General features: G+C 31.8%; 1 protein-coding gene across 1 annotated transcript; it reads right to left on the bottom strand.

Moving 5' to 3' along the window:
- Positions 1-4,941: 4,941 nt before the first annotated feature.
- On the bottom strand, positions 4,942-10,600 carry LOC130977067 (uncharacterized). Its single transcript, XM_057902066.1, has 13 exons — positions 10,373-10,600; positions 9,030-9,135; positions 8,898-8,936; positions 8,699-8,791; positions 8,485-8,601; positions 7,826-7,921; positions 7,405-7,518; positions 7,098-7,151; positions 6,809-6,856; positions 6,442-6,592; positions 6,126-6,291; positions 5,878-5,947; positions 4,942-5,712 (listed from the first exon to the last, which is right to left on the bottom strand). Exons 2-13 carry the CDS (start codon positions 9,093-9,095, stop codon positions 5,458-5,460), a joined length of 1,269 nt encoding a protein of 422 aa, XP_057758049.1. The 5' UTR covers positions 9,096-9,135; positions 10,373-10,600; the 3' UTR covers positions 4,942-5,457.
- Positions 10,601-15,484: the final 4,884 nt, after the last annotated feature.

Genomic DNA, 15,484 nt, shown 5'->3' with positions numbered 1-15,484 from the left:
AAACTCATTGCTCAGACCTCGTTACATTGTGCATCATTCAAATAGTCGGAAAAAAGTGTCACTAACAAGTTTGGTGCGCATCTCATGTCAACATAACACTACATTAATGAAATAAACTTTGTCAACATAGAAAACAAGATAATCAAAATATAGATGTTAAATAAATAACAAAAAACTAAAGACAATATTTTTCTCCACTCCATCTCCTTCGAAACTTCTTTGAATATATTTTTTCCTTTCTTTTCTTTAATGTCCTAATTTTCTGGTTTTCTTTCTACTCGTTTTGGTGCAGTCTTCTTTTGCATTTTTCAAAACTAGAAAATTAAACAATCAAAATCCAATTAAATTCAAAAAGTAAAAACAAAAGTTAAAATTCATGCAATAATCAAATATCAAGTATGCTATAATAAAAAATGCTATAATATCATGTTTTAAAATTTGAGCATAATCAAACAGACTTCAAATCATATCACAAAAATTCAATTATAATCAAATATGCTGTAATATCATGTTTTAAAAATTAAGCATAATCAAACTCATTTAATATAATAATCAAACAGACTTCAATTCATATCACAAAAATCTACTTATAATCAATTAAAAGCAAAATTTAAAAAATAAGACTCCAACTCATATCAAAAACAGACTCCAACTCATTTTTTCCTCTTATGAAAATTAAAAATAAAAATAAATTCTTTCTTTTCTTTCTCCTATTTAAGAGTGATCCATAGTTCAAAGATGGTTAATGTGTAAGGCCCTCCTGGTAAGGCCTGATTTGAATTAACCCTATAACTTCAGAAGTTTTATTAATCTCACAAAAGAATGAACTATACAGATGGATAGCATTTATAGGTAGATATACATATACGATACTACTAATTCACCAATTAACATTACCTATTACAATAACTATAATATAACATCTTATTCCTGTGCAATCCATCATCAAACTGCACATTTCTAAGTGCTATGTTGTATATTTATCTAAACTTAGAACACTTAGCTACATTGACAGCATATATTTCAGTTTCATCATAAAATCAATGTCAAAACCTCTTGAAATATAAGTTCTAAGACAACACAATGCAAATGTATGCAACAAAATCAACGATTTAATGACAATGCTACGTATTTTTAACTCCACAATCATAAATATTTCGATTTAGATGTAAATTAAAGCTAGATAGTAGATACACATCTATTGAAAATGCATGTGTAGACACCAATCTATGGAATCATATTCATGCAGAAACTCAAAAGAATAATCACCAATAAACTCATTCATGTACATAATTCAACCTTAAGGATTAGAATTATTTCTACCAAAATATACGTCCTATATTTTCAGATTCCCAATAAATTCAGCTACTCAATAAGGTTAAACAAAACAAACTAAGTATTTACTTTGCACATAACACTGTACACAAAAAAGAAACAAAACTAGATAGCTAACATCCATAGGTGACCATTAAATTTATCAAAACAACTATACTATCAATCAGCAATTTTGAAAATTAGCGTACTAACACTCTATTTCGAAACCCTTAACTTAAAAATCCAAGTAAAAAGGTATTTCAGCTAGAAACAGAAGTAAACGCCATATGCATTGAAAATTTTAGAGAACTAGAACACACAGAACTATCAGCTAAGTTGAAATTCCTCGAGTAGAATTTAAAAATCGAAAAAAATAAGATAATGCAAAAAATAAACTCCACATGCATTGAAAATGTCAAAGAACTAGAACACACAATATCCTCGAGTAGAATTCAAAAACCAAAAAAAATCAAGATTACGCTACAAATATTAATCATCCGTTCCTGCTCATTATTGTGTAATCAAGCTGAAGAAGCTTAAACGAAGAATCAAAAGCACAAGGAGTAAGTTTACCTTGCAGAGTCAAATAAGAAAAATGCAGTCGAAAAAATTCTCGTCTGAGACAGAGAGCACCGTGTCTAAGAGAGAGGAAGGAGAATCGTAACCACATCTAAGAGACAGCAAAGGAGAATCGTGTCACTGAAGAGAAAGAAAAGGAGAGGAGAGAGGGAAGGAAAATCGTGCTTGAGAGTGAGAATGAGGAAGAAGGATCGTGCCTGAAAATGAGAGTGAGGGAAGGAGAAAGAGGGATGTAGGTTTTAGTGCAACGGGTAAAGAGTGAGAATGGGGTTTTTGTAAAGAGTGAAAGTAGGGCTTTGATTTTTAATTTTTTTAATTTTGTATTGGTATACGTATATAAATATAATAAGAAAAAGTATATGGAACAAGAGGTTACCAGCCAAAAACTAAACAAAACCACATTAATTTATATTAATAATTAATTTTAAATTTTTTAAATTCAAAATTTTAAAAATTTAAAATTGATTAAGTAAACCTAATTAAAACCTATAAAAATCTTCCTCTTCTCTCTCACATTAATCTACCCACCTCCAACAATCACACACACACCTCTTCCCTCTCACCATGAAAGAATTTACCTGCCTCCGACCACCGCTCCGTGGAAGAAGAAGAAAGTAGGAGTAGCCCGTTACAAGGACAGCAGACACCTCAATCACACCCACTCACCATATTCTACGATGGCAAGATTTCCGTTTGTGACGTCACTCACTCTCAAGTACGTACATATATATTTTCTCCGATGATGAAATATTAATTGAATAATGTATTTACTAGATAAATTAAATGATTCAATTTTATGCAGGCAAGATCCATCTTAATGCTTGCAAGAAAAGAATTGGAGGAAAGAGTGAAGACATCTGTTTATACGATGTTGCTCTTTACATTTTGGGATATTAGGTGCTGTTTTGATGATTAAAGAGACTGTAAACTATACAATTATATAAATATAAAAAAAACATTCATTAATATGAAAAAAATATTCTAATACTTAACAAAAGAAATATCTAATTATATTTTAACAAAAATAATTAAATATCTATAAAATTTTAAAAAAATATATAAAATTTTTAAAGAAATAGAGACATTCACATTTGAAATACAAAAAATTTGAAAAATTTATAAAAAGAACATCCATTTAGTATGTATGAAAAAGAAACATTCGGATACTTAGCAAGAGAAACATCCATATATATTAACTCGTAAAGATTTTGGATTCACTCAAAGGTATTTGGCTGATTTTTTGCTAATACCTTTTTAGTTTCCTAGCATTATCCATATAATAACTAAAAATAATGACCAAAAAGTGGTGTGCATGTAGCATAATTGTTAATATAATTAAGTACAATTTTCAATCGGAAGATTTAGAATCCGTTTGGCAAACAGCGAAAGCTACTTTTTTTTTCTTTTGAATTATAAAAAATCACAATACAAGTGTTTGGCACTATTTAAAAAAAAGCTTTTAATTTTCTAAAGAGTTGATTTACAACTTTTTGAAAAAATAGAAATATATGACTTATTTCTCCCGATAAGTCATTCTATCATTTTTCTAAAAAAAATTAACTTTAAAATAAAAAAATCTACTTTTATTTTTGGCTCTCTAAAATTGTTTTATGTTTCTACTGGAAATATTTTTCCTACACTACCATTTTCACGCAAGGTTCCATCTTTTAGAAGCATTGACCTTCCACCATTATTTTCACTCAATGTTCTATCTGCTGGAAGTATTGGTCATCCACTACCATTTTCACGTAATGATTCATCTGGTGAAAGTATTGACCTTCCAACACCATTTTAAAATAATGTTCCATCTGAATCACTTACTTCATATATTTCTTTCAGTTATTTTTTTATTATTTTACCATTCTATTTTTATTATTAAATTTGTATTTAACATTGTGTGTGATGTAAAATTTAGTTTTAATTTTATTTTTTTCACATGTGATTTATTTTTATATAACTTATTATTATTTTATAGTTAGTTATAATAAGTTCTTGAGTTATTTATCCAAATGCTATAACTTTAAAATAAGTACTTTTATAACTAAAAATTTAGACACAAAATAATTTATTTATAAATTACTATTAATAAAAGTTCTTATACGTTAAGTTCTTTTTTTTAAAAGAATTTATTTAAGTTGTTATTGGCTAGAAATTAATTTTGAAATGAGATTGATTTGGTGTAAACAAGTTCAGCACTATCTATATCTATCATGTGTCTCGATTGGTCTGTTTTTTGCGGATTCCGAAAAGGATGCGAAAAACAAAAAACTAAAAATAACAAAAAAATTTCTCTTAGATTACGAGAAATTTGAAATCTATATTCTCGTATTTCACTTACAAATCATATTTTGAACCGCAAAAAGGATTTTCATATATTACAAGAAAAAAAAAATGAAAAAATCCCCTCCAAAATTAATAAGATGTATGTATAGGTCTTTAATTTTTTAATTTAGTCTCTTTATAATTTTTAATTTTTTAATTTATATTTTTTATATTGGTCCTCCCAAAAAAATTTCTAGTTCTGCCCCTACTTCTCTTAGGTTGCGAGAAATTTGAAACATATATTTTCGTATTTCACTAGAGATCATATTTTGAGGCATTACACCAAATTTCGATCCATATCTAAAATTTTCAGCCATAATTTATACCTTTAGTAACGAGTTTAAAATTTTAGAAATGTAATTTTATTACATCTTTCCATAAAACATTAGAAATAGCTTTGCTATTCTTCACCAAATAGAATCTCTCTTGCCATTATACTTATATATGCCAAATTTAATAATAAATAGCACCAATCACCAAATGTAGGAAAAATTATGCTTCGCCAAATCTCATACATTATTTATAATTTTAAATTTTTAAGAGACTCATCAAACCACTTTGAATCATATAGAAACAAAAAAGAAGTGCTATTATTATGGCCAAACCAACTAGATAGATATGGAACAATGGACAAGGGGTAAACTAAGCAAATTTTGAGAAACATTAGCATTATTATTGCATGATGATGTATGCAAATCCATGCTGAGACAATTAAAACCCGCTTAATATTGTAGAAATTATGAAATTCAAAATAAATATCAAGTATACTAACTAGTTCCTCTTAGATGAATCAAGCAAACAAAGCTTTTGTGTATCCATTCTCTAGTTACAAAAATGCTAATCTAATTTAAACAAAAAAAAAATGGAAAGAATATACTATGTATATTTTTTTTTTTCCTTTTTTTCTTAAAAAAAATAAATCATCATGTTCTTCAATCTCAAAGTAGACCTTGTTGCAGCTCTTGAATGTGCACTCAATTTCAAGCTTCCTCATCTTCAGTGAACTGCTAAAACTCATTTTCATTAGTAAACATCTTTGCATGCATTTCAGTTTCAACCAAGTGCTGCTTCATCAATGGAATGAGATATCTCTATTAATCTTACACTTACACATTCATGCATATATATGCATGAATAATCCCTCATGTTGGTATAAAGAATTGAATTAGAGCTGATGCTAATATATGAAGATGACATTGCCAAAATTTGGTTGGATGAATGTGTTTTTCTTAAATCATTTTTCTATACATCATGAATGTTGGTGGTGCCTAGCAATTTCTCGTCCTCTTTCTCGCTTTCGACGAGTTGAATGCCACTGGATCGTGTTGTCTTATTCACCTCCTTTTCAACTCTGAAGAAGATCCACTGGAACCGTCGGAACATCTCCAAAAGAGTGATTGCAAACACTGTCAAGTAGTTATGCCGGAGATGCGCAGATAGTTTGTACGTCCACGAGCCGCGCAGAATAAAGTTGCTTCCAATCATCCAAAAATATATCTGCAACTCAGAAGTCGGATTTGTGAAATAAAAACGTGTGTTGTATCTTTCAAATAATGATGCTTCTTGAACATATGCAAGTGCAAGGTGATGATACTTATGCAATGCAAGACTAAACATGTTTGAACTATTCTCTTTGTAATAAGATGAATCTGCTTTTCTTACCCATTGTCGTCCGTGAAGCGCGTTCGAAACTGCACTTGGTCTGTTAAACTTGAAAATGCGCGAAAAGCCACTGAAGACAAGGAAAAAAATTTCTCAACATAACACAAACTTGGCATTAGAAGTAAGTTCCACACCTATATGTTCATTTCAATCTATTTGTTTAACATCTTTATTAAGCTTAAGATATAGTGACTATGCAAATCTGTAATGTTTGTCACTATTAATTTGAAAGAAGGTAGATTTGGTACCTTAAATCCCAATCTCTGGTTATATCCCAGTAAAATGAATAGAGCGAATTAATTAAACTCGAGAATAGCCACAGTGGCCGATAAATAGTTGTCCATTTCTCGGGGAAGACGTGATACTTCAGCGCCGAGAGAAAAATCACTGGGAATGCTGTTGAATATTTTAGAGCTGGATAGCAAGTAAGAAAGGAGTTAGAATACTATCAAATGTAAAAATTTCGACCGTTATGTTGAATAAGCACAAAAGTGAAAAAATGATGTGACTTGGATGAAAGAGTGTGCTCGCGGTAGCAGGGTTAAAAACAAAAAGATCAATTACCATTGAAAAGGCAAGTTTTGTCTTTAGTATCTTTGTACTGACGAAGACATTGCAATAAACGCCACAAATAAGGAAGAACAAGAGCCATTGGGATTGCAACAGAGTGACTACCACAGACCGAATCGGCTTCAAGCCAAGCAATTGTGGCGACCTGCATATCATAGAAAGTTAAAATACTCTCAAATACCGTGTCGAAGAAGTTTTTATGTATTCAAGTCACCAAATAAAATAACAGAGTGGGAAAAGAAAATCATGTACCGTGAGATTTAAGACACAAGAACAAAGTAGAGATTGACAAGTAAATAGCAGTAAAGAAAAAGAAAACTTGGTATATTTTTTTCCATTTAATTTAAAAACCATATATTACCTGTTTGTTCACCATCCTACAAACCGATCGCTCCAAATCTGAAAACACCTGTATGAAGTAAACAATTAAGAACAAAAATATACAAAGAGGAAGAGACTATTAACCCAAAAAGTATCGTAGACCACAGCGGTAAGTTTCTTTAACATTTACCATATGACTAAAGCGGTAAGGTGGTAATCTAAGCATTTTTAATGTGAATGCCCAACTAAGATATAAATTCACATTTAAGGTGACATGAAATAAGAGGAAAAATTCAGAAAGAAGTTTACTGTTAGATCATTTGTCGTACCTTTGACATGGAGGTTAAAATATCAGCCACAAAGAAGTCAGGAAACGATATTGGCTGTATGAAGAGTAAAACCATTATTAGTGAGACAAGTTGATAAGCTATAGAAATGGCAGGTGAAAGAAAATCAACTGAAAAACTTATGTACACTAGTAGAATCGTTGATTCAAACTAGTAGCCTCAGGCTAGAAAAGGCAAGGAAAAGAAGATGAAAGAAAACCGGTTGGACCTCGCAGATTCTTATGAAATTAACCAAATGCAAGTATAAGACGAAAAAGTTCATAGTTTTCATGGCAGTCAAGAAGCTTGCCTGCAAAGGAAAAGCTATCCGCCACAATGTCCTCAAAAAGAAGTACCGAGAGGACAAATAGAAAATATCAAAGGGAAAGATCATGATAACAGCGAACAGAATGTAGAGAAGCACCTGCATATGAAGGGAACATGATCAGAACATAAGGTAGTAAAGATTCTCGCATGAGAAGATCACAGAAAGCAATTGATTTGCTCGAATCTAGAAAAAGTTATTTATTGCCTTTTAAAAAAAGTAATTTATGTCTACATAATATCATAACCAGAAAGCAGCCCATACGCAAAGAGGGAAAGCATGTCATACATTTTATGTAACTCAAAAGATGACAAGGAATGTAAAAAATGCTTATGAATGTCATCTTTAAGCAATAAGTCAGATTCAACTTAAAAGCTAGAAGGAAATAACTTAGGAGATACTTAACAGGTTGAGATGCAGCTAATGATACTTCCCCGTGAGAATATAGATACAGATAGGCAGTCATGCTAGTAGGGACAAGAATCGTCATCCAAGTGCTACACTGAAAATAACACAAATATGGATAATAGACAGAAACTTAGACAAATTTTATCCAAATCAAACCACTGCAAAAACTTCTAAGAATAATGGGCAAAGCTGCTATGATCAATATCGCTAGATAGCACAAAGTAGATGGAGATTGACAGTCATTAAATCAAGGAGAAACTGAATGAAGGAATACTTTGCATAACCGTTGTTAAATCTGAAGATTAAGTTGCAAATGTCTTGACTTGAAGGTTTTGTTTGGTCATATATATATATTCAAATATTAGAAAGATGGGCATGGGAGATATTCAGATATTGGCACCTCATATTATTATATTCATAGTTTATAGACTTCAGTTATTTTTAATTGTGACATTTACCTGATGATATAGTACTAGTATGCACTAACAGTGCCATATTGTCTAGCATATAATTCTCTCTAATTATATATGTAATTTTCTCAACTGTCAACAACCCATATAAGGCATTGCAAAAAACAAGAATCAAGTAAATCATCAAACAATTTTCCCTGAGTAAAAAAATGTTTGTTTCCAAAAGTATGCAAAAGAATCCAACTACCTTCCATATCTCTCTGTGAGTGAGGTGGTTTTGATCAATTTCAAAAATCTTCGGATAATTTATACTTGATTGTAGGAATACCCACAAATTGACTCCCCAAAGCCAGACCATCATAGTCTGAAACAATGATAATAAAATTATCAGGAAAAGTTCCACAAAAAAATTGTGTTCAATGTATGATATATACATATAAAAGAATCCATGTATAACTCACCACAAGAAGGAGAGGGTTATAATACAAAAATGCCTCGTATAAAAACAGATCTCGCAAATTCGCATCCATTCTCATGACAGAGTCCCAACCAACCTGGTGCAAGGACAGGAAAAAAGTGAGAGGTGTGAAATAGGTAAAGAAATTCACTGGTACAAGGGAAGAATATAGATGTTAGAAAAGAGAAAAGATAGGTTCTGACCTTGCAGCAAGTAAGTCCCCACATCAGAAAGAGTACCATCTGCAAAAACAAATGAGCAAGACAGACCACTTAAGGCCTAAGGGAGTAGTATTTAGAACTCAATCGTAATTTATAGATGATATTTTAACAGACCTTGAATCTCCACAGAAAAGTGGGAGAAGGCAAAGCCTTTTCCATAGGTGCCACTATGTTCTTCATTGTATCAGCACTATTCAATTATAGGACCTTCAGGATTCAGCTGAAAAAAATTATAAAAATTAGCAATCAAAATGAGGATGTAAACATAAAACGAAAAGAAAACAAAGCTTTTGGGATAAGGTTAGGGGAGGGAGTTACCAAACAGAAACAAAATTGAATCTAAGTGCATCAACGATGGTCTGCACTTGCAAACACAGCATAAATCCTAGCATCTTTTTCACCACTAGCGGAGCTCACACTTTTAACAGAATTCTGATTCATGTCTAGTTGTCCATGACAAGCATTTAGAAATGCATGCTCTACTAAAGATGATAACGAAAAGCCACTGTAACTAGTAACTCCATTGTTTTCGGAGTTTTGTCTAAATTGCTTTATATTTGCTTCAAAAGTTTAATTAGTTATTATCGGTTATTAAGCTTCTACTCCTAACATTATGGTCAGAATATATAGAAAATTGGTCGATGTCTGCCGCTAACGAGGTGTCTTTAAATCTTCACATACAACACAACTACCATAGTCACACCTACTATACATACCAATGATTCAGTACTAGTCAATAAAATAGTAGCAGCATTATCCAGGTAAAACACTACGATGTTGTTTGATTCATATGGGCAACCTCAATCAACATGAAAATTGCTAGTTATGGCTACCGTTGTATTATCCAACCAGAACTCCAAATTCCTTGGAGTAATCAATTATCAACTATGGACACTTGAAACAGGGTGTTCAACTATTCATCATATCCAACCAGAATTCATGGAAATGGAGTTCCAAGCTGCTGAAGAGAATGCCCCCTACATTATATCATACAAAGTCCAATTTCAATCCCAAACCCCCACTCAAATCATCCTACTTTCCATATCAAAAATCAATGTAGAGAGCTCACAAATTTGGCATGCACTATAATATAATTCCAATTATTCAGTACACACCACAATCAACAAGAACCAAAAGTCCACAACTATAATAACAAGAGCTCATGAATTTAGCTAGCACTTCAACATCAGTCAAATCCATTTTCGCAATCCTCCAACAAATCTTAAAGCTAGCAACAAACAGAATCCCAACACATCTCCAAGTAGCACTATCCAGCCACATCATGTCACACAGAGTGCAAAATAACAGAGCAAGGGATAAAAAACAAAAACCCCAGGTCATGGGAGGCAGCAAAATCAAAACTTGGCAGCAACCCATCATTCAGAATCCCATATTACATCTGAAATTCAAATAATAATAATAACAAAAAGAAGATGGGATTGAATCAGATCAGTTACCTGTTGCTGTTGCTATGGTCAGAGAGGGGGAGAGTCAGATCTGAGAGCAGAATTGTGGGGAACTTTTGAGGCGCAAATCACGCTAAACATGACAGAATGGAATGAATAAATGAATGAATAATTGCAATTGGGATGATGATGAAGAAGATGGTTGCGTCGATTTCAAAGCAGGTTGCTTGCTTGCATTGTTGGCAAATGAAGATTTGGAGAAGAAAAAACAAAAAAAAAAAAAAACAAAACAAAAAACAGAGAAACCGTGGCAGTGGCAGAGTTGTTATTAATAATATAATTATACCCCCCACTCTTTCTTCGTCACTGTAATGAAAGGATTTATACTATGAGTTTAAAATTTCAAAGTGACTGCACTTTGTGTGCCCAAAAAAGCAAACAAAAAAAAAGTTGTAAGCATTTATATTATTTTTTCAATTTAGAAAATATTTTTACTGATATGTTATCAATATGTATGTATTTTTATACTCTATTATTTATTTCGTTTAAAAATAAAATAAGTATATAAATATCTCATTTACAAATAGAATTAAAAAAAAATTTGTTTAATTACTCTGTTGATCCTGTAATTTTATGAAATTTTTTATTAAGTCTCTATACTTTTTTTTTTTAATTGGATCCCTGCACTAAATTTTTTTTTTCAATTAAGTCCCTCTTGATAGTAATTGGCTTAATTTTATGAGAATCCAACTAAAAAAAAAGAATTGGTATAGGGACCTAAATAAAAGGAAAAAAAGTATAGAGACTTAATTAAAAAAAATTGGTGCAAGGACTCAATTAAAAGAAAAAAAAAGTATAGGGACCTAATTAAAAATTTTGCGAAAAGGATCGACAGAGTAATTAAACAAAAAAATCATGTTTACACATATCTCTTTTGTAATGACAAGATCAAAACAACTATAAAAAAATGATATTTACTAGATTTTTTATATAATTTCTTATGATTTGAATGGTATCAGTTTAGTTTTATTTTTCGATCTAATACAATTTTATTTAAATAATTAAAAAATTTATATTGTATCAATTTAAATTTTTTTAAATTTATCTAATTCAAACTACTCCAATTTAATTTGATCAACTTATTTGATTTTTAAAAAAATGCAAAATTTGGATTAGATATAATTTAAATTACAAAATTTTTAAAATTTAAATTATACCTAGGTGTTTTTACCCGTAATATAACATTACGCGAATATAAATCTTTTAAAATTTTGTAGTTTTGTCTTGATATTATAGATTATGACACAAAAAATTTATAGCATTAAATTATTTTTATAAAAAAAATTAGGGTAAAATACACAATTAAACCAAATCTAACTCAATATTACACAATTCACCCAAATGAAGAAATATTACATGGATCTCTCTAATCACTTCTCTATGTATATCGAATGAGGCAGATTAGATTTAGCTCTCTATGTAAATCTAATCAGCCTGTTTCGATTTATGCATGCATGCTGTCCTAGTAAATCTAATCACCATGTTTCGATTTATGTATGCATACATGCTGTTCTAGTAAATCTAATCACCCTGTTTCGATTCGGGTCATCTGGTATCAGAGCCTGATGGGGAAGTAGGAATATTATTATCATTAAACTATTTCTGAGGTTCGTGGATCTGGGAATTTTATTTTCTGTTCATGTTCTTTATTTCTGTATATATGAAACAATACTATGTTTTAAATCTAGAAGTACAAGCAGTTTAATCTTATCACTTAAAGGGACTGTAGCAGTAAGACCCTTGTGGTGGGTAGTAAGGCTAATTTGACGATGTTCTTGAAGGTGATAAGATCCGAACGTAAGAACTCCTGGTGGCTATGGATAAAAAAAAGAGTTATAAACCCCAGATTCAAAAATTTGAGTGATAGTTTAGTGATAATATAAATATTCTGTCTGAACTAAAGGAAGGCAATGATATCAGATATTATTTTTATTATGTCTAACCTCTTCCGTTCACTCTCTAGACGTCTCTCCATTAGGGGATTTTCTCCGTCTTCTTCCTCCACCTCTTCACCCCACTCTTCTTCCAATCCTCTTACAGAGAAAGTAACTCGGCTCGAGGAACTTTCTCCCAAACACAATATCTTCGAAGAAGAAGTTTGTTTCGAAGATATCAATCAAGCCATAGACAATTGGGAAATACCCAAAATCCCTCAAGATGAGTTACATGTTCCTGATGACAACAAAAGAAAATCAGACTATATTATCAAAACCGCTGAAAACAATATTCCTTTAAGACCAGACTCTGGCGAGGAATTCCATCTTTTAACCAAGCAATATGTCAGAGAACATGCCCATCACTACAAATATCTTCACATAGGATGTGTCCAGGTAGCTGTGAAACCTCTCATCAGAGAAGGTCTTAATGCTTCCATCCTCATGTGTCTTAGAGATATTAGGCACAATGATTTCCAAGATTCCTTAATCGGAACAGTAGAAACAAGTCTAGGACACGGTCCGGTTTATTTCAACTGTTTTCCAAACAAAACAGTCAGTTTGTTAGATATCAACATCCTTGACTTTCTTTTTCTAAACATCCAAATTCATGGTCTTAACATGAAGAAAGGATCTATCCCAGCCGCTTTAATCTCTAGGATTCAATACAAGGTCATGAACACTTGTAATTCTAGAGTCCTTCTTAAATCTCAAGATCGTGAAACTACTTTGTTTGTCACCGACATGACAAAGGTCAACGTCACGATCCCAAGGCTCATAAAGTGGGATGAAATTGACCTTCCCCAGTCATGGTCAATTGAACGAGCCATTCCAACGCAACCTAGACAAGCACCTCTCTTACGAGAAATAAAACAGGATGAGTCAGAAAGAGTAGAGATTTTCTTTGACAGATGAAACTCTTTTTCCTCTAGATCTAAAGTAGGAACATCTAATAATTTTGCTTCAGCAAAAAGATCTTTTTCTGTGACTTCACAATCTCAGTTTTCAACTAAAATTTCTAGATCCGCAAATCCTGGAATTAATATTTCAGGGGTACAAAATAATTCAAACATTTCTCAACTATTTTATCAAACTGATGACGATGTTGATTTACAATCTATTCAATCTCCAACATACTCTTCTATGAATGATGATGTCCATGAGTAGCACAGAATTTGTTATAAATAAAGAAGCCTTACGTAAAAATCTTTACTCTAAGGAGTATGATCTCCATAGAGAATGGTATTTACGTACATATATAGCTGCCCAAATCTCATTATTTAAAGAAAAGTACTACAGTTTTCTCAATGATGTCAGAATGCATATTTCTTTCTTTGAATGCTTTCATGCTTATTCCATCAAAAACAATATTGATTATCCTTTTAAAAATAAAAAAATTTCATCATCAGCAAATGTTATTTCAACCTGGAAAGTTAAAGATGGAAATTTAATCAGATCTGAGTTTCCTCCAAAATGATCTTTTGTTATTTCAAATACGGAAGAACATAACCCAGTTATGGCCTCTCCATTTAAAATAAAAAATGTAGATGAAGTTGTCGTCCCAAAAGATATTAAAAATCTCATTGAGCAATCAAATTACACTAATAGATTTTTACAATGTTTGGGTGACAACCTTTCATCTTCAGGATCTTTTTTGTCTTTGAAAAATGTCCCTGAAGTCTCTACTTCTAAAACTGTTGAAAACCCCCCTTTTTAAACCTTTCAAAATGAGTAGCAAGGCTAAACAAAGTCTTAAAACTTCTACTCTAAATCAAGAATATAATGATTCTGAAGTCATGCAAAGGATTGACTAACTTTTAAACCGTCTTAGTACTGTCCCTGAAACTCCTACAAACTCTGGTGAATCCACATCTCGTATACAAACTTGCTCGTCGAAGGCCATTAATGCCCTTGACCAAGACTCTAATGAGTCTTCTTCGGACCAAAGTGATGATTCGACAAATCATCTCTCAAGCTAGCCCAATCATGACTAATTCTATGACTAAGTGGAAGGGTTTAACCAAACCCTCTGCATATAGTATAATCGAGATGGCAACTAGGTTTTGTCAACTTCAATGCCAATAATGTATGAATGGAATATAGATGGCAAAACCGAATACAACATCATGAGTATGCTTCAGCATATGACCATGGTAGGCACAGCCTATCAAGCTGCTCATAAAACCTCTGAGGAAGCAATAGCCAATGTTATTGTTTCTGGGTTCTCTGGTCAACTCAAAGGTTAGTGGGATAACTACCTTTTAGATGACCAAAAATAATCAATCTTTTCTACTATAAAGGTTAATAATCAAAACGAACCCATCATTGGAGATGACGGGGAACCTATCCCTAATGATGTTAACACCTTAATCTTTACTATAGAAAGCCACTTCATAGGTGACTCATCTCTTTGGAAAGATCGTTCTACTGAATTACTTTCCAATCTCAGATGCAAAACTTTGTCTGACTTTAGATGGTACAAGGACACCTTTCTTACTAAGGTCTATACCAGAGAAGATAGTCAACAACCTTTCTGGAAGGAAAAATTCCTAGCCAGACTTTCCAAATCCCTGGGAGATAAAGTAAGGGACAAAATTTGTAGCTTAAATCCAGATGGAATAATTCCCTATGATGCGTTAAGTTTTGGTCAAATTATCTCTTTCATCCAAAACGTTGCTTTAAAGATCTGTCAGGATGATAAGATCCAACGGCAACTTGCTCATAAGAAAACACAAAATCGTATTGATTTGGAAATTTTTTGTGAACAATTTAGTCTTCCTGCTTGTCATCCAAAGAATCTAAAAGACCATCCAATCGAAAAAATTTTAAACCTAATCCTGAAAGGAATTTCAGAAGATCTAGAAAAAGTTTTCAAAAACCTAAGAATGAAAAAAGTTTCCAATAGAATTTCCAAAAGTATCCCTAGAAAAATCCTATTATTTGCTATACAGGTAAAAAACCTGGGCATGTTAGCAAATACTGCAGGTTAAAAGGAAAGATTAATAATCTGAACCTTGATCCTCAAATTGAGGAACAGATTAGCAATCTTTTAATTGAAAGTTCAGACGATGACTCTGGACCAGAATCCTCGGATAATATCAATAATATCTAAGTTGATGATATTGGATCATCCTCTGATTCTGAGGTAAAGGAAATTAATGTTTTATCC

This window comes from Arachis stenosperma, chromosome 4, assembly GCF_014773155.1.
Source record: "Arachis stenosperma cultivar V10309 chromosome 4, arast.V10309.gnm1.PFL2, whole genome shotgun sequence".
Classification (NCBI taxonomy): Eukaryota; Viridiplantae; Streptophyta; class Magnoliopsida; order Fabales; family Fabaceae; genus Arachis; species Arachis stenosperma.
This window is presented reverse-complemented; position numbering and strand designations above follow the sequence as displayed.